Source organism: Apodemus sylvaticus, chromosome 1 (genome assembly GCF_947179515.1).
Source record: "Apodemus sylvaticus chromosome 1, mApoSyl1.1, whole genome shotgun sequence".
Taxonomy (NCBI): domain Eukaryota; kingdom Metazoa; phylum Chordata; class Mammalia; order Rodentia; family Muridae; genus Apodemus; species Apodemus sylvaticus.
Window position 1 is genome coordinate 128,465,366 of NC_067472.1, and position 27,482 is coordinate 128,492,847.

General features: G+C 52.2%; 1 protein-coding gene across 2 annotated transcripts in view; it reads left to right on the forward strand.

Annotated features, from left to right (window-relative positions):
* Anpep (alanyl aminopeptidase, membrane) overlaps positions 1-26,637 on the forward strand; it is a 43,272-nt gene extending 16,635 nt beyond the window's left edge. Inside the window, exons 1-21 of one of the 2 annotated variants that reach the window (XM_052160166.1) lie at positions 3,403-4,032; positions 7,488-8,495; positions 8,890-9,032; positions 9,112-9,248; positions 10,415-10,541; positions 10,626-10,780; positions 10,915-11,028; positions 11,123-11,266; positions 11,426-11,491; positions 11,598-11,663; positions 13,505-13,677; positions 13,869-13,942; positions 14,513-14,646; positions 14,750-14,805; positions 16,175-16,322; positions 20,919-21,010; positions 21,579-21,689; positions 21,829-21,996; positions 22,758-22,898; positions 23,225-23,306; positions 26,076-26,637. In XM_052160166.1, the coding sequence (XP_052016126.1) occupies positions 7,882-8,495; positions 8,890-9,032; positions 9,112-9,248; positions 10,415-10,541; positions 10,626-10,780; positions 10,915-11,028; positions 11,123-11,266; positions 11,426-11,491; positions 11,598-11,663; positions 13,505-13,677; positions 13,869-13,942; positions 14,513-14,646; positions 14,750-14,805; positions 16,175-16,322; positions 20,919-21,010; positions 21,579-21,689; positions 21,829-21,996; positions 22,758-22,898; positions 23,225-23,306; positions 26,076-26,228 (2,898 nt within the window). In that variant the 5' untranslated portion in view covers positions 3,403-4,032; positions 7,488-7,881 and the 3' untranslated portion in view covers positions 26,229-26,637. Of the gene's footprint in view, positions 1-3,402; positions 4,033-7,487; positions 8,496-8,889; positions 9,033-9,111; positions 9,249-10,414; positions 10,542-10,625; positions 10,781-10,914; positions 11,029-11,122; positions 11,267-11,425; positions 11,492-11,597; positions 11,664-13,504; positions 13,678-13,868; positions 13,943-14,512; positions 14,647-14,749; positions 14,806-16,174; positions 16,323-20,918; positions 21,011-21,578; positions 21,690-21,828; positions 21,997-22,757; positions 22,899-23,224; positions 23,307-26,075 lie in introns of those variants that run through there. The other variant, XM_052160172.1, reaches the window with a different exon arrangement.
* The last annotated feature ends 845 nt before the right edge of the window (positions 26,638-27,482 follow it).

A 27,482-nucleotide genomic window follows, 5' to 3' on the forward strand; every position in this document is an offset into this window, starting at 1 on the left:
AAATTGACTCTCGGGCTGTCCAGGGCCCACTGACTCTCAGGGCTGTCCTGGGCCCACCGACTCTCAGGGCTGTCCAGGGCCCACCGACTCTCAGGGCTGACCAGGGCCCACTGACTGTCAGGGCTGTCCCGGGCCCACTGACTCTCGGGGCTGTCCAGGGCCCACTGACTCTTATTTTGCAGGCAACTCACAACTCTAGAAACGCTGCATTTCAGTAGAATGGTTAAGATTGCAGCAAAGTTTTTTCTAGAGGCACCCTGGCCCAGCCATCTGATTCCAAAAGAAGGGACGGTTTGAGAAGAAAACAAGGCCAGTCTGGGACAAGGTGTGGCTCAGTAGAAGAGCAATTGCGTAGCAGCCCATGGCCATCAGTTAGGGGCTGAACTGCCCAGCAATGGAGAGGAAGAGCTGATTTAACCATAGTCGAGCCTCTAAGTCAAGTTCCAAAAGGAAATTAGAGCTGTGGGCAGATTCCACTGCTTAGGAACTCACTTGGAACAGGGAGATTATCTTGAATTATATGGGTGGGTCGAATGGGAAAGGCCAGTCAATATCAGAATGACAAAACCAGATAGCCACAGCACCTGTCACTCCTTGCTCCAAAGGTGGTCTCAAGTCAAGAAATATGGGTGCCTCTAGCCACTGGAAAAGACAGAGATGCTCTCGGAGTTTCCAGAAGGAAAGCTTCCAAGTTTCAGCGCAGTGAGTCTGATTTATAGAGAGTAAGAGAATAAGCGTGTATCTTTTAAAGTCTGCGCTATCCTAGCAGCAGTAGGAAACTAATACAAATGCTACCCTGAACTGCCAATAACGAGATGCCCAGAGAGGGAGAGAGTGCCCGAGACACACACAGCATCTAGAAGCAGAGTGGAGGTGAGAAGCATAAACCCCAGGCTGCAATCCTTTATTTGCTAGAGACTCCTGATAACTTTGACTTCTTGAAGACAGCCTCGGTGTCAAGAGCTAGCCAGAGCCTAGCCTGGCGGTGGGCTTGGGTCAGCCTGGGCTACAGTGAGTTCAAAGTCAGCCTGGATGATTTAGTGAGACCTTCCCTTTTTTTAAAAAAAGAAAAGGGACTGGGAATGTAGCTTATGGCTGGGCACTTTAGTACGCATGAGACACTGGGCTTAAAACTGCAGTACCAGGAGAACATAAGGGAGGGAGGGAGGAAGGGAGGGAGGGAGGGAGAGGAGGAAGAGGGAAAAAGAGGAGGAGGAGGAAGGGGAAGGGGAGGAGGAGGAGGAAGAAGAAGAGGAAGAAGAAGAAGAGAAGAGGAAGAAGGAGGAGGAAGGAAGAGGAGGAGGAAGAAGAAGAGGAAGAGGAAGAGGAAGAGGAAGAAGAAGAAAAGAAGAGGAGGAGGAGGAGGAGGAAGAAAAGAAGAAGAAGAAGAGGAAGGAGGAGGAGGAAGGAAGAGGAAGAGGAAGAAAAGAAGAAGAAGAAGAGGAAGAAGAGAAGAGGAAGAAGGAGGAGGAGGAGGAGAAGAAGAAGAAGAAAAGAAGAGGAAGAGGAGGAGGAGAAGAAAAGAAGAAGAAGAGGAAGAAGGAGGAGGAAGGAAGAGGAGGAGGAAGAAAAGAAGAAAAAGAAGAAGAAGAAGAAGAAAAGAAGAGGAAGAAGGAGGAGGAAGGAAGAGGAGGAGAAAGAAAAGAAGAAGAAGAAGAAGAAGAAGAAGAAGAAGAAGAAGAAGAAGAAGAAGAAGAAGAAGAAGAAGAAGAAGAAGAAGAAAAAGAAGAAGAAGAAAGAAGAGGAAGGAAGGGGGAGGAAGGAAGGAGGAGGAAGAAAAGAAGAAGAAGAAAAAAAGAAGAAGAAGAGGAAGAAGAGGAAGAAGAGGAAGAAGAGAAGAGGAAGAAGGAGGAGGAGGAGAAGAAGAAGAAGAAAAGAAGAAATCAGATTAAGCTGTGTGGAAAGCCTCCAGAACTGTGGGGATTATCCTGTAAACTGGGGAGGCTGGGAGCCCCTCCTTTCAGCTGCAGAGACTCCAAGATGTGGTGGGGCGAGACTCTGGGACAGCGGCTCGAAGTGTGGGGTGGGTAAGGGCGAGAGGTTTGGGTCTGGCGCGCTGGGGGCCAGGGCCCGCACCGTCGGGGGAGAGGCGGTTTGCGGGCAGGCGGGGAGGAGCGCGGGCGGAGCCCCGGGGGGAGGGGGCGGGTGTAATCCGGGCGGAGCGGTGGTGGGCTCGGGTTACTTCCCTTTAACCCGCCCGGCTAGGCGGTCGGCGAGGCAGGAGCAGCTCGGAGCAGCGCGCTGTCCTAGGCAAGTGCGGGGAGGCAGCCCTGGGCTGCGGACGTTTGGGGACACCGGGTGTGGGACTTGGCATCTGGGGTGCGGGAGCCAGCTGCAACTTCTGCTCCTACTCAGATGGGTAAACTGAGGGCCCGGAGCTGCCGAGGCTGTTGGAGTGGGTCCCCGAGGGTGCCAGCGGCTCCTCGTGGCCTCCAGGTGTCTGCAGGGCTCCGAGGGAAGCTCCGGGAACACAGGGTGGTAGCTGGGGCCTGGTGGCCAGATTCAAGGGATACAGGGGCGGGTGGTGAGGGGCGCATAGGAGGACGGAGCGGGAGGTCGAGAGGGTGCAGAATGGTTGAGGTATAGAGGAGGCAGGGAAGGCGCGATTGGAACAGACGGGCGCACGCTGGCCCCTGGAAGTCACAAAGTAAAGACTCAGGTTTCTGCTCTACAGCCCCAGTCAGGGTTAGAGCGGCCGCCCTGGCCCTGGGCCCCAGCCTCCGTGAGGAGGCGGGACCAGACTTTATCCTAGACCCTTGGTGCTGGGCTCATCCCATGCATAGGCATGTCTCCGGGACGCGCGCCAGGCCAGAGGTGGCGGATTCTGCTGCAGTGGCCTCGCGGGAGCAGAGCTGGTGGCAACCCAAACTTTTTTGGCGGAGGGGTCTTTCCAAGTAGAATACCTCCAATAAGGCAGGCCGCCTGCCCTGCAGAGTCTGGGCTTTGGTGACTTGAAACTCAATCTTGCTCTGAGGATACCAGTGACAGTGCTCTTGGGAGATTTCAGAGCACTTCCGTGGCTGACTGGTTTGAGGTCTAGGGATGACAGATGAACCTCTCAGGACCTCGGCCAGTTTATTTGTGAAAGTGGAGCGTGGAGCTTTAAGAAGGAGGTGGGTCAGCACCACTCCAATTGTGGGGACTGGCCACAATTCCCCACGGGGGATGGGAGCTTTTCCTACATGCGACAGGCCCAGGTACAGGGACCAGGACTGTGGCTTTGGTGGACTGTGGAATCCCTAAGCAATGAGCTGTATAGCCTAGGTTGGCCTGGATCTCTAGGCAATCCCCCTGCCTCAGCCTCAGCCTCTGGATTTGACTCTCCCCCTGCTCCACAGGATTTGAACCCAGGGCCGCATGCCTAAGCCCTACAGAGTACCTGAGGGGCCCCTGCAGTTTGCTTGCCCCTGAAGCCCTTCATCCCAGAATCCTCACAGGCTGGTAGCCACTCACCTCAGGCTGAATCCAATCTTGTAGGAGCCTAGGGTGGTCTCAGTTACACCTATGGGGCAGGGCAAGGGTCCTCTGAGGAACTGTGTTTGTGGCAGCCTCTGCTGATCCCCATCGTACGAGTATCACTTCCCAGAACAATTCCTGATCATGGTGTGAGTGAAGGGAATCTGTCCTTGTGGCCCTTATGGCCACTTCCATCAGAGACAGTGCAGGGCTGTATGATTCCTGCACTTCGCTTGCCCCACCGGGCCCCTCTGTTCTTGCCCTCCAGGACACTGCCCTGGCCCATGAAGGCCAGCTTACCGTGGGTTTAAGGCCGTTCCCACAGAATGAAGTGTCCAGAGCTCCCAGAGGAAGCACCCTGGGGATTGGCCCAGCCCAGCCCAATCCAGCTGTGACATGGGAACAGGCCTTCAGCCAGGATGGCCCTGTTCTGGGCCTGGTTTTACCCTGGCCCTGCCCGCTGCTACTTCAGAGTGGGAAGAGGGGCTACACACTCTCCCAAACTCCCTGCTTGCCTAGCTCACGGTGCCTAACCAGCACTCAGAGAGCTCTGGAGAGGAATCCACGGACTCTGTGGTATGGAGCACAAGATACCTAGTGCGTGTGAATGTGTGGTGTGCTTGCCTATGTGTGCGTGTGTTTGTGTGGTGTGTTTGTGTCTGCATGTGTATGAGGTGTGTTTGTGGGTGTATGTGTGTGTTTATGTATGTGTGTGGTGTGTTTGTGGGTGTATGTGTGTATGTTTGTGAGTGGTATGTGTATGTGTGTGAGTGTGTTTGTGGGTATATGTGTGTATGTTTGTGTGTGGTGTGTGTATGTATGTGTTTGTGGTGTTTGTATGTGTGTAGTGTGTGTATGTGCTGTGTTTGTGTGTATGGTGTGTGTGTGTCCATCCTAGACAGGGTTCAGTGGTTGAGACCTGCCTGGTGTGGTCAGAGGGAAGGAAGGGAGAAGCATTGGAAGGAAGGCAAGAGGTTTGCTTTCTTCAGACACGGTCTGCACTGAAGCAGTGCCCCCCCCCCCCAGCAGGCAGGACAGAGCTGTAGTTTCTGTAGCAGCAGCAGCAGCAGCAGCAGCAGCAGCAGCAGCTGTGCAGGGTGGTCTCAGGCTACCTTGACGAGCAGCTTTTACCAGGGGCGAGGTGAACTTAAATCAGAAACAACAGTAACAACACACCATGCCCAGGTCCTTATTGCTAACCAGGCTAATTAAGGCAAATTGGTTTTAAGGAAAACTATTAAGCAAATGACATTGTGGGTGGTGACAAAGATGCTTCTGTGCACAGTCTCAGAGCGCAGGGTGGTAGGTGGAACTGTCCCCAAGGCGAGGGTCTGAGTCCTTGAGTGCCTTAGCTATCGTCTTGTCATTTCCGTGGTGCTGCAACACAGGCTGTCTGCCTGCTTTGCGTGGGTCTGGTGTGGGAGCTCACATCACGGTTTTTTCCTAAGTGACATACATGACAGAGATGAGAGCTGAGGAATCACAGAAGTATGACGTTAAGGGGCGTGGCAAGGTTGTGATGATTGATCTGGGTTTTGAAGTATAAATAAGAGCTTGACAAGAAATAGAGGAAGGGTATTCCTGGCCAAAGGACCAGAGGAACAAAGGACAGAGACAAGAGGCTCAGGTGCCTGGGGAAAGCTGGCTCTGGTGTGAAGAGAAGCAGCCAGAGGGTCAAGTCCAGGGATGGTGCTGGTCTGAGCTAGAGTCTCAGTCTCACTCTGAAGGCAGTGAGAGCCGTCTCACCCACACACCCAGGAAGCTCTCCCTGCTGAGCGCGCTGTCAGGGCAGGGTGACAGGAGCCCTAAAGCCTCCACGGTGGACTGGGTGTGGGAGAGCCTGCACCAAGACAAGGGCTTAGAGTCCCCAAGGTGAGGAACTGCAGAGCCCACCCACATGCCCCTAACTTGGGTTGGTTCCATTCCTGGAGCTAAACCAAATCCAGACGCCAGGGCCGTTTGCAGAGGAGCCCAGATTTTGGCCAGCTGGCCCGAGGTCCATGTCCAAAGCAAACAGGAAGAGACTGGAGGGCCAGGCAGAACCTAGCTCTTTGTTTGGAGACAGGATTAGCTGAATGGACTTGTGGGTCTGCCTGCTGTTCAGGTAGGGGGGCCATGCAGGACAAGTTGGGGATACGATGAAGGGGTGTGACGTTGGAGGCATGGCCTCCAGGGTGTGGACTTCAGGCTTGTAAGAATAAGATCTTGGCTGTTTCTTGGCACTATCAAGGTGGCGCTGTTGGAGGAAGCCTGGGGCCTGTGGGAAGCCCTTTGAGGTCTCAGCCCGTATCACACTGCAATCTGGTGTATCGTTATGTACCTTTCCAACAGAGTTTCCCACTAATGCCCCTTGGCCGTCAGCCCAGGCCCGATAGGGACAGCTGCTGTTCACTACAGTGATGTCCACTCTGGCTCCAGATTCAGGCCCTGGGACTCGGCTGTCAAAGGTGGGGGAGACCAGAGAGTTCTGTGTACCCTTGGCCTGAGAGGTAGACCATCAGAAGTTCCAGACACCTCAAACACAGATGCTGGCCTGACTGGCCAGAGTGGAAGGCAGCTCCCTCTGCACGCCTGATTCCCCCACCATATGCTCATTCAATACACTTCCCTGAAGGCCAGGGGACAGTGGGGCAGGCGGGTGAGGGGCAGGTGGGCGAGGTCCTGGAGGATCCGGACCTGGAAGAAGGCTCAGATGAGGCTAATTGTTCTCTTAAGATGCCTTTTGGGCAGGGGGCAGGGTGGAGGTAAAGGCTGGGAAACTTCAAAAAGGGATTTCTTCTGGAATGACTTGCTCACTGGCTCAGTCACATATGCGGGAATCTACACAACATATACATATGGAGTACCTACTAGCACAGAGCCACATCTGGGGACAGAAATAGCCAAGGTCTTATTCTTACAAGCCTGAGGTCCACAGCTCACATTACCACCACACAGAGGAGAAACCCATGCTGAGGTATAGGGGTCTGAAGAACAGGTCCACGGTGCTGTGTCCAATCCTTCTGGGCTGGAGGGATCAGGGAGGGTGAGCAGCTCCTCTAAGACTCAAGTATCAATAGATGCTGATCAGGTAAGAGAGAAGTCTATCTAGGCAAAGGCCCAGAGGTAGAGAGGCCAGATGAAGGCTGATGGACTGTGAGTGTGAGTGTGTGTGTGTGTGTGTGTGTGTGTGTGTGTGTGTCTGTGTCATGGATGGGTTCCTGGGGTGAGGATGAGGAGTGGGTGGGCTGATTGCTGCATACCCTGTGTGGCTCCCCTAGGAAGGTGGAGCCTGAGTTCTATTGAGCAAAAGGAAGATTTGAAACAGTGGAATGTAATGACCTGTCATCCTGTGATGAGTAGTTTTAAGGGGCCCCTGGAAGCAGGGAATTTATGAGAGCACAGCAGGGTCTGCTAGAGGCTGTGAGGAAAAGGGGGGGAGCTGGTTGTTGGGGTGAGAGTCGTCTGGGAGGTAGGACTGGTGAAGGAGAATGGTAAGGGCATGTTTGATGGAGTTGGTAAGTAATGTGTTCATGTCTACCCAGGACAGAGGGGAGGGCAGGGCTGTGCTGTGCTGTGCTGTGCTGTGCTGTGCTGTGCTTGCTGTGGGGAGGAAGGACTTAGCTGTCAGTGTCCACCATGGGACAGCTCATGCACTTCCCCTTAAATCTGCTAGGTAAAACTGATACTCCTGAGAGGAAAAGGTTCTGGAATATAAAGTCACTTGTATAATGAGAGGGGGAGGGGAGGGGGAAAGGGAAGGGAAGGGAAGGGAAGGGAAGGGAAGGGAAGGGAAGGGAAGTTCACCCTTTCTGGAGAGCTGAGAGGAAAGAAGTTGGTCAGGAGGGAAAGGGGGAGAATCTGAAGAATGTCCCAAGGGGCCCCTGGCATCTGTGGAAGAACCCAGCCCAAAGGTGGATCCAGTATGTTTTTGATGGCTTGCTGGGAACTGGCTCTTCTGTTCTGCCTGCCCTACCTCTCAAACCTGGTGAATCCTTCCCCGAGTCTAACCTCTGTCCGCATGAGTCTGTTCTCTCCATTTCTGCTTGCAGGTAGATTAGTGTCACTGCTTCTGGGTGCCAAGTCTGCAGCCTGCCGTCCCGCTCTGGCTCCACCTGATTCCCACACCGCCACCACCACCACCACCATCACCACCACCACCACTACCGTCTAGGCCGCCTGCAGCCTGTATCCACACTGTGTTGTTTCAGCAGGCATCTCCCCCACCCCCCGGAGCCAGCTTGGCACAGTTTCATTTCTGATCTCTCCAGAGCCCCGGCAGAACGTACCCCCTGTCCAGCCTAGTGACCTTCGCCTGAGCTCTGGTTAATATTTGTCCGACCCAAAGGCAGTGGGGCTCCGCCCCCTGTGTGGATATAAGCTGGCCCAGGCTGCTCCGCTTGCCTCTTGGCCCGAGCTATTCCGAGCTCCCTGCCCACCAGCATCATGGCCAAGGGGTTCTACATTTCCAAGACGCTGGGCATCTTGGGCATCCTGTTGGGTGTGGCGGCTGTGTGTACTATTATAGCTCTGTCGGTGGTCTACGCTCAGGAGAAGAATAGGAATGCAGAGAACTCTGCCACAGACCCCACGCTCCCAAGCAGCACCTCAGCCTCCGCCTCAACTGCCGCCCCTCCTATAGATGAAAGCAAACCTTGGAACCAGTATCGCTTGCCTAAGTCGCTAATACCTGACTCCTACAGCGTGACTCTGAGACCCTACCTCAGCCCCAACGATCAGGGCCTGTACATCTTCACAGGTAACAGTACTGTCCGCTTTACCTGCAATGAAACCACAGATGTCATCATCATCCACAGCAAGAAGCTCAACTACACCCTCAAAGACGGCCACATGGTGGCGCTGCAAGCCCTGGGTGACACTCAGGCACCTACCATTGTCAACACGGAACTGGTAGAGCGTACTGAGTACCTGGTGGTGCACCTGCAGGGGTCCCTGGTAAAGGGCCAGCAGTATGAGATGCACAGCGAGTTCCAGGGGGAACTGGCTGATGACCTGGCTGGCTTCTACCGCAGCGAGTACACGGAGGGTGACACCAAGAAGTAGGTTAAAGGGCACGGGCACGGGCACGGGCTGACACGGGGCTGGATCTGGGCTTATGGAAAGGGAGGGGCAGGAGACTGCAGGAGACCTCAGTAGCTCCATTGCTCATCTGTAGGGGGAGGCAGTTCCTGGGGGGTACTGGGTTGAGGGATGGATAGGAATACTGAGGCTCAGAGGAGAGAAAATTGTCTGAGACCTCTCAGCTCACATCGGTGTGAAGCCTGCCAGGGCTTAGATGGCATCTGGAAGCTTTGGTTTCCCAGGGCAGCCTGTTGGTCAGGATCCTGAGGCTGTGTGGGGTTGGGTGAAGGGGAGTAAGCAGGTTGAGACAGCCATCTTCTGTACCCTAACACCATGCGCCTTGCACCTCCTCTAACACACTGCTTTGGACAGAGTGGTGGCTACGACGCAGATGCAGGCTGCCGATGCCCGGAAATCCTTTCCGTGCTTTGATGAGCCGGCCATGAAGGCTGTATTCAACATCACGCTCATCTACCCCAAGAACTTGACAGCTCTGTCTAACATGCTTCCCAAAGGTGAGCCTGCCTGGCCTGGGTTTGCCCTGACCTGGCGCGCAGAGCAGGAAGCCCACATACCTGCATGTCCCATGCCCAGATTCCAAGCCCCTTGAAGGAGAGCCTGACTGGACCGTTACCGAGTTCTACTCCACCCCCAAGATGTCCACGTACCTGCTGGCCTACATAGTGAGCGAGTTCAAAAATATAAGCTCCACCTCAGAAAATGGTGTCCAGGTATGGAATGGGGACTGTATGTCAGGAGCTGGCCCTGGCCCTGCCTTGAGGGACCTTCTCAGATCTTCTCAGTACCAGCTTCTGATTTATTAGGCTGTTGAGCCACATCTGTAAGTGGTCCCAAGAACTTTTTTGTTTTCCAGACAGGGTTTCTCAGGTGTAGAATTGAGGTCTGTCCTGAACCTTGCTCTGTAGACCAGGCTATCTTCAAACTCACAGAGATCTATTTGTCTCTGCTTCTGAGTGCCGAGATTAAAGTTGTGTGCCACCACGTCTGGTGCCTGGTTTTTAATTTAGGACACATTTGTTTTCTGTGTGTGGGTGTTTTGCCTACACGTATGATGTATGTCCATGTACCATTTCCATGCCTTGGAAGCCAAAGGAGGGCATCAGATCCTCTGGAACTGAAGTTACAGTTATTTCCTGTCACAAACAGTGAGTGCTGGGAATTGAACTCAGATCTTCCTGAAGAGCTCTTGGCCACTGTCTTGGTCAGGGTTACTACTGCTATGATGAAACACGGTGACCAAAAGCAAACAGAGGAAGAAAGGGTTTATTTGGCTTATGCTTCCTAGAGTGGTCCATCAATGAAGGAAGTCAGGCCGAACTCAAGCCGTGCTGGAACCTGGAGGCAGGAGTTGGTACCTAGGTCATGAGGGCTGCCGCTTACTGGCTTCCTCCTCCTCCTGGCTTGCTCAGCCTGCTCTCAGGGTGCTCTCCTCTCCACCCAGCCCAGAGGTCACACCACCCACGATGGGCTGGACCCTCCCACATCAATCATTGATTAAGAAAATGCTCTACAGGCTTGCCTCCAGACAGAGCTTCTGGAAGCATTTCCTCAAGTGCAGTTCCATCTCTCAGATGACTCTTGCCTGTTACGTTGATATAAAATTAGTCAGCACAGCCCCTGAGCCATCCATCCATCCCTTTGTTCTAAATATTGAAACAGGGTCCACTAAGGTGCCCAAGTTGGCCTTGAACTTGTGACCCTCCTGCTTTGGCCTCTTAAATGCTGAATTTATAGGCATGTGACCATGCTCAGTTTTCTCTGTTTAATCTAGTTGGTCTTCATCCTGACTTATCAGGGACCTCTAGCTCCCTGTACCCATTCTCCTCAGGAATCCAGAGGACCCTAAACTTGACCTTTTCTCTCTCTCATTCTGCAGATTGGAATCTGGGCTCGGCCCAGTGCCATTGACGAGGGCCATGGTGATTATGCACTGAATGTTACAGGCCCCATCCTAAATTTCTTTGCCCAACATTATAATACACCCTACCCTCTACCAAAGTCTGGTAAGTGACCATGCAGCCTTCGTGGCGGTAGTGCCAGGATACCCATTCAGACGCCTCCCATTGACACCTGCACCCCCTCCACAGACCAGATTGCTCTGCCTGACTTCAATGCTGGAGCCATGGAGAACTGGGGCCTAGTGACCTACCGTGAGAGCAACCTGGCCTTTGACCCTCTGTCTTCCTCCATTAGCAACAAGGAGCGGGTGGTCACTGTGATCGCTCACGAGCTGGCCCATCAGGTGGGTAACCGTGGGAGAACCAAGAAGGAGCAAAGCCTCGGGGTGTCAAGTCCTCACCTGGCCTGCGCATGGTTAGATGCTATTAGCGATGGCAAGGCCTGTGAGGCTCTAAGGCTCGGCTGTGTCCCCTGCAGTGGTTCGGCAACCTGGTGACGGTGGCTTGGTGGAATGACCTGTGGCTGAACGAGGGCTTTGCCTCCTATGTGGAGTATCTGGGTGGTGACTATGCAGAGCCCACCTGGAATCTGGTGAGTTTCCACTCTGGGAGCTGGGCTGAGGTGGAAGAGTGGGGTGTCTATGACACCCCTTCTGATCTCCTGATGGCATTTGGGGACTCCACAGAAAGACCTCATTGTGCTGAATGACGTGTACCGCGTGATGGCCGTGGATGCTCTCGCCTCCTCCCACCCACTGTCCAGCCCTGCCGACGAGGTCAACACGCCAGCCCAGATCAGCGAGCTATTTGACACCATCACCTACAGCAAGGTAAAGAAAGTCTCCTGGCTCCTGGGGGGCCCTGAGATTCACAGGGTCGGGGTGGGAAGGGGTGCATCCCACAGGGAGCCACCTCACAGTCGCCGCTCTGGGAATGCTTGACCCTGGTAGCCAGCTTGGCCTGCTGAACTCCCTCTCATCCAACCCCAGGGAGCCTCAGTCATTAGGATGCTGTCCAGTTTCCTGACAGAGGACCTGTTCAAGAAGGGCCTTGCAGTGAGTACAGCTTCAGGCGGCCCCTCTGCATGGTGGCTTCCCCCAGCCTAACCCTCCACAGCCCTGAGTATCACCCAGCCCTTACCAAGGTCTGTCGTCTCCACAGTCTTATCTTCACACCTACCAATACTCGAACACCATTTATCTGGACCTGTGGGAACACCTGCAACAGGTGGGTAATAAGCCTTCTCCATTCAGGTCCTAAGGCCCAAAGCCCCTGGGGACAGCATGTGAGAGACTCTGCCCAGCTGCTGTGCTCAGAAATCCAGGCAAACTGTCTGGAGCCTCAGTGACTTGTATCTAAAATGGGTATAAAGATGGATCCTTAAAGAGGGTGGGTAAAACCCCTGATCATAGTCCACTTCAGTTTCCTTTTCTTATTTTAAGTGGGTTCTCTTCAGTTGGTTCTCCCATCTTGTTTCTGAGGCAGGGGATATCTTGTTTCTCTACGTGAACACTTGACTCCGCATCTCTCCTCGGGAGTGCTGGTGTGATAGGTGCATGCCAACACATCCAGATGTTTGTTTTGTTGGGACAGGGTCTCACTGTGTAGCCTTGGCTGTCCTGGAAGTTATTCTGTAGACCAGGTTGGCTTTGAACCCAGAGATCTACCTGCCTCTGCCTCGGCCTCTGCCTGGGCCTCTGCCTCGGCCTCCTCAGTATATCCTACCAGCCTGCACCACCAGAGCGGGCCACTTCAGGTTCTTGCTTAGCTGCACCGTGGTGAGCCTTGTGGGTCACTAAGTACTGAGAATATGAGCTTCAGGGCTCCTACTACCTCTATCCCTCCCTCCTCCTCCTCCTCCTCTTCCCCTTCTGCTAGAACTTTGGAACCAGCCATTTATCTGGCCCACTCCTCCCAGCTGCCCTGTGCCCCATGGCCCTCCCGACCTGGCACATCCTTGCATACACCAGCCCATTGAATGCAAACTCTGACCCTCTGATCCAGCCTGCCTCACACTCCATTCCCCAGCTTCCAAGCTCTCCTCCTGCCTTGCCCAGAAGCTGCTCTCCCTCCCACCTCTCCTTAGGGCTGGAATCCACCCTCCCCATGAACCCCCTCCCCCTCCGTGCCCTCCAGTCTTCTTTGTAGACTTTGCCCACCCTTCCTCGGCCCCACCCACCTTTCCTCCATCTTTGTCCCTCCAGAGCTCTAGGGCTCTATCTTTCTGCCTAACCACTCCCTGGCTATTGAATTGTGTCTTTCTGGGTCCCAAGGCCATCTCACTGAGCAGAGGATGTCACAGAGTCACAGCTGGGCAGGGTCTAGTCTCATGACCCCAAACCTATCCCCACCCTATCCCCACCCCATCTGCAGACTCTGCTGGTTAACTCATCCCCTTCCCCCTCTGACAGCTGACTGGGCGGTGCCTTATGGGATCCTCCCTCCACCACCTGCCTTCCTGCCCTCCAGCACAGCTTGCCTACTTCCCTTCTCCATCTCCTATGCACCCCCTCCCCCACCCAACTTTGCCTACCGACTGCTTCTTTTCTGCCCAGCTTTCGGGGGTTCACAGCTTCACTTACTAGCAGATATCACTGGCTTTTTGCTGTGATTACAAAAGCACCGCCCAAAGCATTTGAAAAAGATGAAAAAGATCTGAGAAGACAGTAACAAGGGCTTTGACACCCCATTCTCTTCTACTGGGGTACTTTCCCTCCAACCCCACAGCCCTGTCCCTTCCTCCTGCCTGTGACTTTGGGCGATGCTTTGCCTCCCCTCCGTTTTTCTCATCTCTAAACATCCAGAAGGTGCCCCAGGCATGGGCCATATCTTGGGGCCACATACAGGTGTGTCAACAATGGAATTAGCTAGAAGCTGAGAGATTCTCCAGCTCAGCCAGCTCTGGGCAGACGAGGAGAGCCAGAGCCAGATGGAGTCCCTTGGCCTCTGCTCCACTTCCCTGCACGGGTGGCACCACACTCCTAGGCTGGCCAGAATCTGCGAAGGCTGCCTGGGTGGTAGGTGTGGGGGAATAGTGGTTTGACAGCCACACCGTGTCCCTTGAACAGGCCGTGAACAATCAGACAGAAATCCAACTCCCAGACTCGGTACGCACCATTATGGACCGCTGGATTCTACAGATGGGCTTTCCTTTTATCACTGTGGATACCACTACAGGAGAAATCTCCCAGAAGCACTTCCTCCTGGACTCCAGTTCCACAGTTACCCCCTCAGAGTTTAAGTGAGCAGATGATGCCACCAGGGTGCCCGGGGAGGGTGGGACACAAGGGAGGCGATCATGTTAGGTGTGGTTAGGAGTACGGTGACACTTGGTGTCAGTGTTGGCCGTCCATGGTCACCTGAGGGGGTACCTCAGGCTGATGTGCCCAAGAGTGACCGATAACCACTCTGCAACATGGTCTCTCACTACAGTTACCTCTGGATCGTGCCCATTCCGTTTCTCAAAACCGGACAGGAGGAGTTCTACTGGCTGTCGGAACAGAAAAGTAATCTAGCTCCATCTTATCTGTTGGCTCTTGGCCCGTGTTCTTCGGGGAGTGGGGTAGGGATGGGGTTGTGGGGTTTGGGGAAAGCTGAGTGAAGATTCCCTTCATTATTTTACTCCACAAATGGAACTGATACCTTTGTTTCCAATTCTCACCTTGCTTCTATGTGGCCTCAGGGAAATTACCGGTCCTCTCTGGCCTTCCTGCTCCATTGAATTGTGTGAGAATCACAAGAGAGAATGCCTGTAAAATGCTTAGGACAGTGATTGGCAGGGACAGGGAGCTGCCTTCTCTGACCAGGCGCTAAAGAGTCAAAGGCAAAGGCCAGTCCCTCAGAAGCAGGCAAAGGAAGGCGTGCAGTCAGAAACATCCAGGGACTCTCTAACTGTCAACTGTCGAGTCTGACTGCAGTGCGTCACTTCCATGCAAAGGCCCAGAAAGTGAACTGTGTCATACACAGGGTACCAGTGGAAGCTGGCTAGGCAAGATGGCTGCCGAGAGGAGGGTCAGGGCTCCCCATGGCCTTCTGGGCACACTCCACCCAGCCCTGCTCTCTGCCTTACTTCATAGGCCAGAATGAAAGCTTCCGAACATCCTCCGATGAATGGATCCTACTGAACATCAATGTAACCGGCTATTACCTGGTTAACTATGACGAAAGCAACTGGAGGAAGCTTCAGACTCAGCTGCAAACAGACCTTTCTGTGGGTGTCCCTGCTGCTCTGTGTCCCATGCTACGTAATGAGCCGTGAGGCTCAAGGTCTACCCCGTGGTGTAAACCCAGAGTCACACTGTTTCCCTTCCTAGGTTATCCCTGTCATCAACCGTGCACAGATTATCCATGACTCCTTCAACCTGGCCAGGTGAGTGTCCTCTGGGCGGAGCACAGAAGCCTGTGGCTGACAGAGAATGAGCCTCTGTTCCCCCTGCTATCCTTGCTGCTCATCGGGTGCTGTGTCTGGTGCTCCCAGAGCCGCCTCCCATGGTCCCCACGTGACCATTTCACAGATAAGGACAGTGACAGCTTTAGAGCACCTTACCCCGCCCCCCACGCGTCACTGCAGCCACACACAGGGATCTCCTACTCCACTGCCCACTCACACCACGGCCCCAGCTTGCCTACGTCCTGTGTGCGCTCCAGGCCTGTGCTTGGTGCTTAAAAAAAAATCTGGCTTGAGAAGGACAGAAGAGACAGAGCATGGGCACAGTGATGCCTAATGAACACCTGTCTCCCTCCCAGGGTAACGTGCTCACTCATGGTGGTTATGGCAAGGTGGTGAGCGAGGTCTTTGACGTGAATGACATTTCCCAGAGTCATCTGTGAACCAAATGCCCACAAATAGCCTAAGCCAGAAGAAGGGAGAAGGGTCCAGTTAGAAGAGCTCCGAGGGAGGGTCTGCAGAGGAGACTCGGGGCCTGTCGCTCAGCATAAGAACAGCTTTAGATTCCCTGAGGCCATAAAAGCTGATCTGGCAGTGTACTAACTACCTTAGCTCTGACACTGGTGGGGAGAGGCAGGTCCCTGAGCTCGGCCAGCCAGCTCCATAGACTCAGTGAGTTCCAGGTTCAGTAAGAGACTCATACCTCAAAAAAATAAGGTGGAGAGAATCGAGGAAGACCCCCCACCCAACGCCGGCCTGTGACCGTCACATGCATAGATACATTCACACATACCCGAGGCACAGATGCACACATCCAGAGGAACACGCACAGACACATGCACACGTAGTACACACAAAAATAAAAGAAATCCAAGAGAAGTTCAGCAGAGTTCAGAGTGTGGAGCTCTGAGCTGGGTCTCTTTTGAGTGGCGTGGCTTTGGGGATGTCGGTATACATGATACCAAGTTGGTATACATAGTGGAGCGAACATTTAATCCCAGCATTCGGAAGGCGGGTGCATCTCTGTGGGTCTGAGGCCAGCATGGTCTACACAATGAGTTCCAGGACAGCCAGGGTTACATAGAGAGATCCTCTTTCTAACAAATGAAAATGATCATAGTAAGAACTAAATAAAATGAGGTTTATAGGCAAGAGAACACGACAGGCAGTCGACTGAGGTGGGACCCCAATGGTGGCACTGCAAAGCACCTGTGTCACTCCTTCTCCCATGGAAAATATGAAAGGGTCGGGAGACGCAAGTGTAGGTGTGTCCCTGAGAACCTGGCCCGGGGTCCCCAGAGTGTGGCTCGGTTGAGTGAGTGCTGATGTGGAGCCTCCTGTCTGTCCCCAGTGCTGGAGAGCTGCCCATCACTCTGGCGCTGAACAACACCCTCTTCCTGGCCAATGAAACGGAATACATGCCCTGGGAGGCCGCCCTGAGCAGCCTGAACTACTTCAAGCTCATGTTCGACCGTTCGGAGGTCTACGGCCCCATGAAGGTATGAGCTGCTGGCGTCCCAGGGTCTAACCTGCACCACTGGGCAGTTATCACGTGTACTACCTGGTCAAGCTCTTTCAAGAAAACAGGCTCGGGGAGGGTCACAGAGTAAGGGATCTAAAAGGGACAGGCACAGAGAAGGCTAGAAGTGGGGTTGCCTCCTTCCCTCTCACATCCCCAACAAAAAAGGAGAAGACAAGATTCCTAGCAAAGTCTGTCCATTGGAAATGAACGCTTTGGGGAGGCCCAGAGAGGACGTCGCACTGGAAGGCTAAAGGTCTGTCTTGCCAGCCTTGTGCCCTAGGCAGCTGGTCCCAGCAGCACCAGCCTCTGCTGAGGTGTGGGCGTGGCCACCACAGCGCACCCCCTAGGCTGGCAGTAAAGCACTGGTCTTACAGGCTTTGACATGTTCACAGCATGGCCTAGATGTGTGAAGCTCCCACTGGAGAGAACAGGCCTGTAGGAGCTGGCTCAGGATGAGGCCACGCCCATGGGATGTTCACTGCGTCCTTCATAAAAGAGCAAACAGCAGACAAAGAAAACAGAAATGCACGACTAGCAGCTGGGATTGGGATTGGCTGAGTTATACCGCAATGCCCACTTGATGGAATGCTCACAGCTCTGTAGACCACATTTAAGAGACTTTTGTTGTTGGGGATTTGAGGTGTGTGTGTGTGTGTGTGTTTATGCACATGTGGAGGTCAGAGGTCAGCACCATCTTGGCTAGCCTGACTAGCTAGCGCCTGTGTTTGCCCTCTCAAGTACCACACTTACAGGCACGTGTTTATATGGGTGTTGTGGACTCTTCTTCTTCTTCACACTTCGTCTTCACACTTGGGCAGCGAGCACTTTTGCTGCCTTCACCTTATTTTTGAGCTCACTAACTCTGGGCCCACTATTCCTGGCCAGCTAGGCTGGTCAGGAAATCCAGGGACCCTCCTGTCTCCAGCTCCCTACACTGGGGTTACAGGAACTGTTGATGTTCTTGACTCGTGTGTGTGTGTGTGTGTGTGTGTGTGTGTATGAGTGTGTGCGTGCATGTGCGTCTATGTGTGTGTATGAGTGTGTGTGTGCATGTGCGTGTATGTCTGTGTGTGTATGTCTCTGTGTGTGTGTATGAGTTTGTGTGTGCATGTGTGCGTATGTCTGTGTGTGTGTATGTGTCTCTGTGTGTGTATGTCTGTGTGTTTGTCTGTGTGTATGTCTGTGTGTGTATGAGTATGTGCGTGCATGTGCGTGTATGTCTGTGTGTATATGTGTGTGTGTGTGTGTATGTCTGTGTGTTTGTCTCTGTGTATGTCTGTGTGTGTATGAGTTTGTGTGTGCATGTGTGTGTGTGTGTGTATGTCTCTGTGTATGTCTGTGTGTGTATGAGTTTGTGTGTGCATGTGTGCGTATGTCTGTGTGTGTGTATGTGTCTCTGTGTGTGTATGTCTGTGTGTTTGTCTCTGTGTATGTCTGTGTGTGTATGAGTTTGTGTGTGCATGTGTGTGTGTGTGTCTGTGTGTGTCTCTGTGTATGTCTGTGTGTGTATGAGTATGTGCGTGCATGTGCGTGTATGTCTGTGTATATATGTGTGTGTGTCTCTGTGTATGTCTGTGTGTGTATGAGTTTGTGTGTGCATGTGTGTGTATGTCTGTGTGTGTGTATGTGTGTGTGTATGTCTGTGTGTTTGTCTCTGTGTATGTCTGTGTGTGTATGAGTGTGTGCGTGCATGTGCGTGTATGTCTGTGTGTATATGTCTCTGTGTGTGTGTGTGTGTGTGTGTGTTCTGGGAATTGACTTTAACTCCTCATGGCAAAACCTGGGTTAACTGAACCATCTCCCTAGCTCAGGTTTTTTGGGGGGGGGGGGCTTGGTTTTTGTTTTGTTTCTTTTTATTGTTTGTTGGCGTATTTGTTTAATTTTTAGACAATCTTTGTAGGTTGGCCTGGAATTCTTTATATATATATTTTTTAATTCCATTATCTCCCTAGGATAGCAAATGCATATTTTAGTAAACAACCTTTTAACTCTTCCATGCTTCCTACGATCCTCTCAAGCTGGTACCGTAGCTCAACAGCCATCCTTACCAAACCAGCAGTTCAGCAGACACCTGGTGTTAGTATTCCCTTCAGAGCCAGGCACCTGTGTCCCCTGTCTAGTAAGGCTCGGTGGACTGAGCCCATAGGAGAGTTCGTGTATTTCCCAAAGTCTTCGGTCATGTCCAAGACTGTCGCTGAGGCCACGCACTAGGTCCTGCCCGGGCGGCGCTCCGCTACCCCAGCACCATGACTGTCTACTCTATTTTCTCTCAGAGAAAACATACTCTGAGAGATTGGAGAGACGGTTTGTGGCAGTTTTCTCAGGCAGAAGGTCAGTCATGTGTTTTATTCTGTTTTCACACAACTGAGAATTCAGCTAGCTTTGGAAGTTTCTAGATCGGAAATCATTCCTCAGAATGTCTAAGGTCTTAATCTTTCGACGTTAGCCTTCTCGAGTTGCTGTTGAAATCACTCAGCCTTTTGTCCTTTCCGGTTCTTGGTGTGTGACCAGTTTTGCTTCCTGGAAACTTCTGGGCTCTTGCAGCAGCCCTGGTGGGCCAGCCCAGGTCTTGTCGGCTCAGACATAGACATGCTGTGATCAGAACTTGTTTTCTGTCCCTCTGGACTTCTTCCCTATCTGTGGTCCATTTCATGTCTTTCTGGAAGTCTGAGCGTTTCCACTTCTTCCTCTTGCTTTGGCCTGGCTTTCATGCCCCTCCTAGTTTCCATCTTGTGACTCTTCACTCTCCCTCAGGGTGGGTCCCCTCAGTGTTTGTCAGTCTCCCTTTTTCCTTTGTTGACTTGAGTTTTCTGTTTGTCTTGGTCTCCTGTCAAGTAGGAGGCTGAGAGGCCTTTTTGGATTTAAGAGTGAGGCAATAAACAGTGACCCGAAGCCACACCAGAATTGGAACAGACTGCTAAGGTCCACCAGAGGGTGTGGTGGTGCACGCCTTTAATCCCAGCATTCAGGAGAAAGAGGTAGGAGGCCCTCCAAGTGTGAGTTCAGCCTGGTGTCTGCTTGGCAAGTTTCAGGCTAGCCAGGACTACATAGTGAAACCATATCTTGGTGATGATGATGATGATGACAAAGACGATGGTGATGACAGTGACAAAGAAGGATTGGAAGCTCCGTGTAGTCGATCACCTGTCAATCTCACCATGGGGAGACACAGTGGCCAAATAGTTCTTCACTGGAGATACTCAAAAGTGAAGGGCTGGGAGTCTGGGATGTGGCTTAGTGGGAGAATGTGTGCACAGTATGTGCAAAGCCTTGAACCTGGCCTCTGGCATAAAAATTAAGAAAAAGTACTGAACTTAATTATATACTCATATCAGACTGTCAAAGAACAGGAGGTTTTAAAACTATGGAAAAGGAAGGAAGGAAAGAAAAGAAAAAGAAAAGGAAATCAAATGACTATTCATAGGTCTTGGGTATTCTCTCGAGACTGGTGACTCTGGCATGGGCCTCTGTTGTATGTGGTAAAGCTGGCAGTGCCCACTCCCGGGGTCAGTGGAAACTGAGGGAACCTCCACCTCCGACCTCCTTGTGACCCTTCTCACTGTGTAGTGCCCAGCACCGCAGCCTCGCTGGTCCAGCACCTCCTGTGAAGGAGGGCAAGCTGACCCCAGACACTGGCCAGGCCGAGTTCGACTGGCAGCTTGGATTCCAGCCTCTACCCAGAGCCCCAGCCTCTCTGGTGCCCTCTCATTCTCAGCTTCCCCAGAGCAGTCTTTTTCTCTTTCCTTTTCTCTTTGCTTTTTTTCAAGACAGGTTTTCTCTGGCTATCCTAGAACTCGCTCTATAGACCAGGCTGGCCTCAAACTCAGAGATCCACTTGCCTCTGACTCCACAGTGCTGGAATTAAAGGTGTGCACCACCACCATCTGATTCTGCAGAAGCTTGGTGGCAAATTCATCTCTGCCAGGCTGGGTTGATCTCCCCTTCCCACTTCCCAGCTGCCCTGTGTTGGCATCACAGCCACCACTACTTACCCGTTCTTGGGGAGGGGAGAGGCCAGTTCCTTTTACCATTAGATAATGGCTTCAGTTTGTTACAAAAGTCAGTCTTCCACATCAAATCAGAAAAAAAAAAAGTTTAATTTAATGACAGCATGAGGCTGACGTGAGATAGGTTTAAAGAGAGAGAGAGAGAAAGAGAGAGAGAGAGAGAGAGAGAGAGAGAGAGAGAGAGAGAGAGAGAGAGAGAAGTACACAGAATTAGATGCAAGCCAAGAAAGGATGCAAAGGTAAGACATTGCTGGACTGGACAAAATCAGAGTTGGGTCCACCCCTTGTTCACCTGTGTTTCCTAGATATCTCACAGTAAGATCATGGAGGAGACCTGGCATTACAGTCAGAAGCAATGGTGGGTGGACAAGGAGGGTTAGGACTGTGTCTGGCTTTGAGGAGAAAGAACACCAGTTCAGTCATCTGTAACCTAGATTGGAGGTGCTGGCCTTGGACACACCCTGATATCTCCCTGCCTGCCAGGGCCCACTCGTGCTTACTGGGAGGCTGCCCACCCAGGCAGGTCAGCCTGGGCCCTTGACACGACTCCTATATTCTTTCCACAGAGTTATCTGAAGAAGCAAGTCACACCCCTCTTCTCACACTTCAAAACTATAACCAACAACTGGCAAGATCGTCCTTCAACACTGATGGAGCAGTAAGTGTGATGCCTTGTGTGGCTTTGAAGGTCCTGTAGGACCTAAGGGCTGAGAACACCACCTGGTAGTGTTCCCCTCTGGAGCCTTCCATGCCTGGCCACCAGCCAAGGTGAGGCCACACCTAGAAACATGGGACCCTGCCTTGAGGATCTACCTGGCCTGTGGGCTCTTCTGGCTTCTTTTGAGTTTTGTGTGTTTCTTTGTCACAGGGTCTTAGGTAGCCCAGGCTGCCCTGGAGATTTTGATCCTCCTAATTCAGCCTCTCCTGTGGTAGGATTACAGGTGTACCTCACCACACTCAGTTTATGCAGGGCTGGGATCAAACCCAGGGCTTCCTGAACACTACAAACATCTATGAACTGAACTACACCGCAAAGACTCAGCCTGAAAACCCGAGGCTGCCTTGGAAGGCAAGAAAGTGCAGGAGGTCAAAGGCAGGAAGAAAATAGGAAAAGTCCCAAAGGGTCAGGTGGACCACAGAGCCTGAGTAATTAGGCCCCTGGTTGTGTGTTAAGAGGACAGTCTTGGTGGGCAGGGTGTACTAACCCCATGTCACCCTGGGGACAGGTACAATGAAATTAACGCCATCAGCACCGCCTGTTCCAGTGATGTCACAGAGTGCAGGGACCTGGTTGTCGACTTTTATAGTCAGTGGATGAAGAACCCTGATAATAACACGTGAGTATCCGTCCCCCGTGCCTCCCCTGCCCGTCTTCATCTCCCCTTTGGACTAAATAGAGCCCCAGCCAATCATCAGCAACTCCTTGCCCACTCCTGGCCACTCCTCTGTTCCTGACTCCCCCAACCCCCACCCTAGGATCCACCCCAACCTTCGGTCTACTGTCTACTGCAATGCCATTGCCTTCGGTGGCGAGGAAGAGTGGAACTTCGCTTGGGAACAGTTCCGGAAAGCAACCTTGGTGAACGAGGCAGACAAACTCCGGTCAGCCCTGGCCTGTAGCAAAGATGTGTGGATTTTGAACAGGTGAGGACCTGGCCCCACCCACAGACTCAGCCTGGCCACACCCACAGACTCAACCTAGCTCCACCCACAGACTCAGCCTGGCCACACCCACCCTCCATGCTCATCTTCCTACCAGCTTCTCAGCCTTGTGCTGGTGAGGACAGGGAGGCTCAGAGGCGAAACAATTAGTTGTTCAAAGACCACAGGCTTAGTATGTGACTAAGCCACGGTCAGGGTCAGATCCCTAACTCTTAACTGCTGTGGGCTCTGTTTTGAGCGTCACGGCAGGGTCTCCTCCTGGTGAGGTCTCTCCCACTCTGGTAGCCCTTTCATAGGCCAGACCAGCAAAGTTCCAGAGACTATGGCTAGGTATTGCTCCCAACTCCACAGGACACCCATGACCCCCAAACCTGTAAGAATCATATTCTTTGCTCCATCAGTGTTTGTGAGAAACAGTTCAGTTGAGTCTCCTTCACCATCAAAGGAGCGGCCACTTTACCTGATGTGAGGGCTGGGAAGGCAGGGGCGCCTTCCTTCTTTATCTGCTCGGGAGAGAGTTCCACGGTAGTGCACACTTGCATGGCCAGCGATTCTGTGACCCCTGTGTAGGTGACTCAGTTTCCCACCTGCAGAGGGGAGGGGTAGTACCAAGGTACCCTGCTCATCAAGGGGACACTGAGCGATGCGAGAGGCAGGGATTATGTGTGTGACAGCGGGCTCCCAACCCTGTATCATGGGACTGCAGTCCTCAAGTGGCCCCTACCCTTGCCTGCTGCCCGCAGGTACCTGAGTTACACTCTGAACCCGGACTACATCCGGAAGCAGGATGCCACCTCCACCATCATCAGCATCGCCAGCAACGTGGTCGGGCAGCCTCTGGTCTGGGACTTCGTCCGAAGCAACTGGAAGAAACTGTTTGAGGAGTGAGTCTGATTGCGGTGTTGAACTATCATAGGCTGAGACTGGGGTGTGCCGGGGTGACCCATACATCTCCCCACCTCTGTGCTCAACTGCAGCCAGAGGAAACATCTCCTACAGGGACAAGGAGTCAGGGACCTCCAGCCTGAGCTGTGTTCAGGTCTTGCCTCCTGCATGTCCTGGGAGGGTCTCTGGGGGTTCTGGGTTTTGTTTGCTTAGGTCTCCCTCACAGAATGGTTGTGGGGTGTTATAGTTTCCTGACACCTGCAGAGAGAGTCCCTTGGGTCTCAGGCCCTCCATTGCTCATGTTCATCTCCTCCCCTCCTCACAGTTACGGCGGAGGATCTTTCTCCTTTGCCAATCTCATCGAGGGAGTGACCCGGCGCTTCTCCTCTGAGTTCGAGCTGCAGCAGGTAAGCGGCCAGACCCCTCCTCGCCCTGGGCTCTGTCTGGTTTTCCCAGTTGAAGGAGGTGGCTTCCATTCGCAGAGCAAGGGAGACTCTGTTATTATGTTATTAATGATTCCCTTTTTAAAACCTTGGAACTTTAAAACTCTATTCATTGATAGCCTAGAGTGAGCCTGTACTCCTGGGCTCTGGTATTCTTTCTACATAACTAGGACTGTGTGCCTAGATTCCTTTAAGAAAAGAACTGAGTTACCATTCATGGACCCTAAGCTTTACCATGTTAAGGGCTTTTTAATATTTCTGCAAGATTGTACAACCGATCTTTGCCACCCCCTCTCCAAAGAAAGCATGCAGCTGCTAGCAGCTTCTTCTCATTCCTGTCCCATCCCCCTAGCCCCCGGCAACCACTAATCTTCTTTATCTTTGCACTTCATAAAATAGAATCATAACATCTGCGACTTGGGATGGAATTCTGTAATATGTGACCTGTTAGCATCTGGCTTCTTACACTTAGTGTCTAAGGTTTAAAGGATTTATTCCTTTGTATGACTGAGTAGTACTCCGTTGTGCAGATATACCACAGCTTCTTTATCCATTCATCAGCCGATGGACATTTCGGTCGTTCCCGTTTTTGGCTGTTATGAACAGTGCTGCTGTAAATGTCCACGGTTATTTTTATTGTTTCCTTTTCTCCCGGGCATATTGCCGGGAGAGAAATTGTTACTCATTTGTTTACTCCGAGTTTAACTTTTTAAAGAAACGGCTAAATCTTTGTCCTGTAGACAGAATATCTCGTGTACTGCATGGATGCATCATCTGTCAATTCAAAAACCTGTGGCCTATAAGCAAGGATAGAATAGAAGGTGGGACACCCGGAGGCAGAAAGAATTCTGGGATAGAGTCAGGTGAGGGAGATTGCGCCCAGGAAGATGTGAACAGTCAGATACTTGGTACCTGGGCTCAGGTGACTGGCCACGTGGCAGAATGGAGATTAGAGTAAATGGGTTATAATAAGTTATGATCTAGTCAGAGCAGAGCCTAGCTATATGGCAAAGGTATTTGTGTGTCTATTTTGAGTTTGAGTCTTTCTTCTGGGCCCACGGGACTGGGAGGAAGAACGAGGATATAACGTCTCCATTGCCCAGAGCAAATGTACTACTGCAGCATTCCTGGTGTGTGTGTGTGTGTGTTGAAACAGATGCATAATTGGCAAACACTTTTTCTTATTCAGTGGGTTGCATTTTTACCTTTGATACATACACACGTTTTAATATTTTGTTTTGTTTTCTTGAGATGATTGTACTATGTGGCTTAGGCTGGCCTTGAGCCCACGATCGTCTTGCCTCTGCTTTTCACCTGCAGAGAAATTTGTTATTTTCCCTTGCTTACACTTGGATGTCTTGTAGTTTTATACCTGCGTGGGATTTTTTTAAAATGATTTTTTAATTTTTTTTTATGTATATGAGTACACTGTAGCTGTCTTCAGACACTATAGTGTACTCATATACATAAATAAAAATGACCAGAGAGGTCATCAGATCCCATTACAGATGGTTGTGAGCCACCAGGTGGTTGCTGGGAATTGAACTCATGACCTCTGGAAGAGCGGTCACTGCTCTTAACCACTGAGCCATCTCTCCAGCCTCTATACCAGTGTGTTTTAAAGAGTTTGATTGTTATTTTTGTACATGTAGGACAATTTTTTAAAAAATATGTTTGCAGTGCTAAGGATTCAACTCAGAGCCTTGATGTGGCAGCAAGCAGGCCACCACCTAGCTGCACCCCTCTGCACCTTTTATTTAATTATTTTATGTTTCGAGACAGGGTCTCACTATGTGGCTCTGACTGGCCTGGAATTCACTATGTAGACCAGGCTGGGTTTGAACTCATCAAGTTCTTCCTGTTGCTGCTTCCCAAGTGCTGAGATCAAAGGCATGTGCCACCATGCCCAGCCCCAATACTTAATTTTTTGATACTATTAGAAGAGAAAGCTTCTCTGACGTCTCAGGTTTTCATTGCTGTCCCTAGGAGTGCAGTTGATGCTGTGTGCTGGTTCGATATTATGAAATCTTGCTGGATCATTAGTTCTCACAAGTTTCCTTTTGTGTTTCTGGTGCTGGGGACGGAATCGAGGGCTTCACACATGCTGGGCAAAGGGAGCTGTAGCTCAGCCTGAGTCCTGATAGTTCTTTCACAGAGTCCCTAGGATGTTGTGCGCACAAAATCCTGTTAGGCGTGAATTGCAATAGCCCCTCCCTGTACTCTTTCGCCACTTGACTGTTTTGAAGTGATGGGAGCGGAACCCAGGGCCTCCATCATCTTAGCGAGCACCCCCTCCCACCCCCTGAGCTGCACCCTCACTGGCACTTTTTAAAAAAGCCACTTAAGCAGGGAAGCAACCTGATCATCTGAGGTTCAGAAATGTCCACAGTTGCCGCCCCCCCACCGTGGCCCCTGTTTCTTTGGCTCATTACCGGGTTGAGATCCTTCAGGTGAAACTTGGGGCTAACTCATTGAGATATTGCACAATAAAGCCTGCTCTCTGAGCAGATCCCACCTAGGGCTGTGGTTTCACAACTTCTGGGCAGGTGAGCACTTAACCCCAAAGAGAGGTGAAGGATTGAGCCCCTTATCCAGGGAACAAGAGGTGCTCCCCCCACCCCCTCCTCAGGAGCCCTGTGAGTGGGGTGAGAGTCACAGGGCTGGGAAGAGCCCCTCTTCTCAGGGCTGCATTGGAGAACCAGCTCAGATCTGATCTTCTGGTTTCCTAAACAGCTGGAGCAGTTTAAGGCGGATAACGCGGAGACAGGCTTTGGCTCCGGCACTCGGGCGCTGGAGCAGGCTCTGGAGAAGACGAAAGCCAACATCAACTGGGTGAAGGAGAACAAAGATGTGGTGCTCAAGTGGTTCACAGACAACAGCAGTTAGGCCCTGGTCCTGAGGACCACTTGCCCCAGTGTGACACCTCCTACCATCTCAGCAGCCCATGCAGGGTCTCTGTCCTCAGAGCTCCAGACACCAGCACCCTACCCTCAAGGATGACGTCTCCAGCCTACGGAGTCAGCCTAGCTCCTAATTGTCAGGCTGCCGGACACCTCCCAGTTCTTGCCCCTCATGCCAGCTCTGCCCCAGGCCCAGGCCTCTGGGGCTGATCTCAGGGAAGCCCAGCTCTGAGGCTAGATTTACAGGACCAAGGGCAGCCTGGAAAGAGTTTCCCTCAATGCTTTGCTACTCCCTCCCCCAGCCCCCCCCCAAGACCCAGAACCAAAGAATCAACAGGGCACAAGATCTATATATATTTTTAAGAGAAAATGTAAATAAAGAATTTCTAAAATGAGCTTCCAGACTTGTCGCTCTGTGGGAGCATTAGATCAACACAATGATTGGGGGAGCTGGGGGGGCTGTAGGTCTGGGGAGTGGAGGAAGGAGGAGACCTTCCTGCCCCATACAGTGTCAGGCTGCACTGTATGCCCGATTCCCAGGACAGGCTTTGGGGGTTGGGTATGAGGAAACTCCAGAATGCGAGGGGTACATACGGTGGCTCCCACAGGGATGGTAGGAGCTCCGTCTCAGGAGGCATCCACCTTACCAAACGTCAGAGTGCTGCTGGCTGTGGCCCTCACAGTGTGTCAAAGAGGGACAGGGAACCTGGGACAGTGGGGGAAGGTAGAGGCCCCAGACCTAAATGCTGAGGTTGTGAATGTTGGTACTCTGTGTGGACTCCACCCCCACAGTTACCTGGCAATAGCCAGGTAGGCCAGGCTCACTCTAAGAGGGGCTGCCTGACCCCTCCCCTCTCTCTTGCCTCTTGGCTCTCTTACTCTCCTGCTCTCTCTCTCTCTCTCTCTCTCTCTCTCTCTCTCTCTCTCTTGCCCCTTTGCTCCCCGTCTCCCCATTCCATTCCCCCTCTCTTCACGTGGTCATGGCCGGCCTCTACTTCTCTACTCTCTCCTTCTCTCTGCCTTTCTCTGCCTCTACTACTCTCTGAACTCCCCTCCCTATGGCCTAAATAAACTCTGTTCTACACTAGACTTAGTGTGTATGTTCCTTCAGGGAAAAGGGATGCCTCTGCTGGGCCCGCTGGGGCGCCCCCTTCCCCCTCACGCCCATAGAACATTCTTATACCCTTCTCTTTTTATGATCATAACAGTGACCAAGGGCATGTACCTCCTCGCCAGGGTA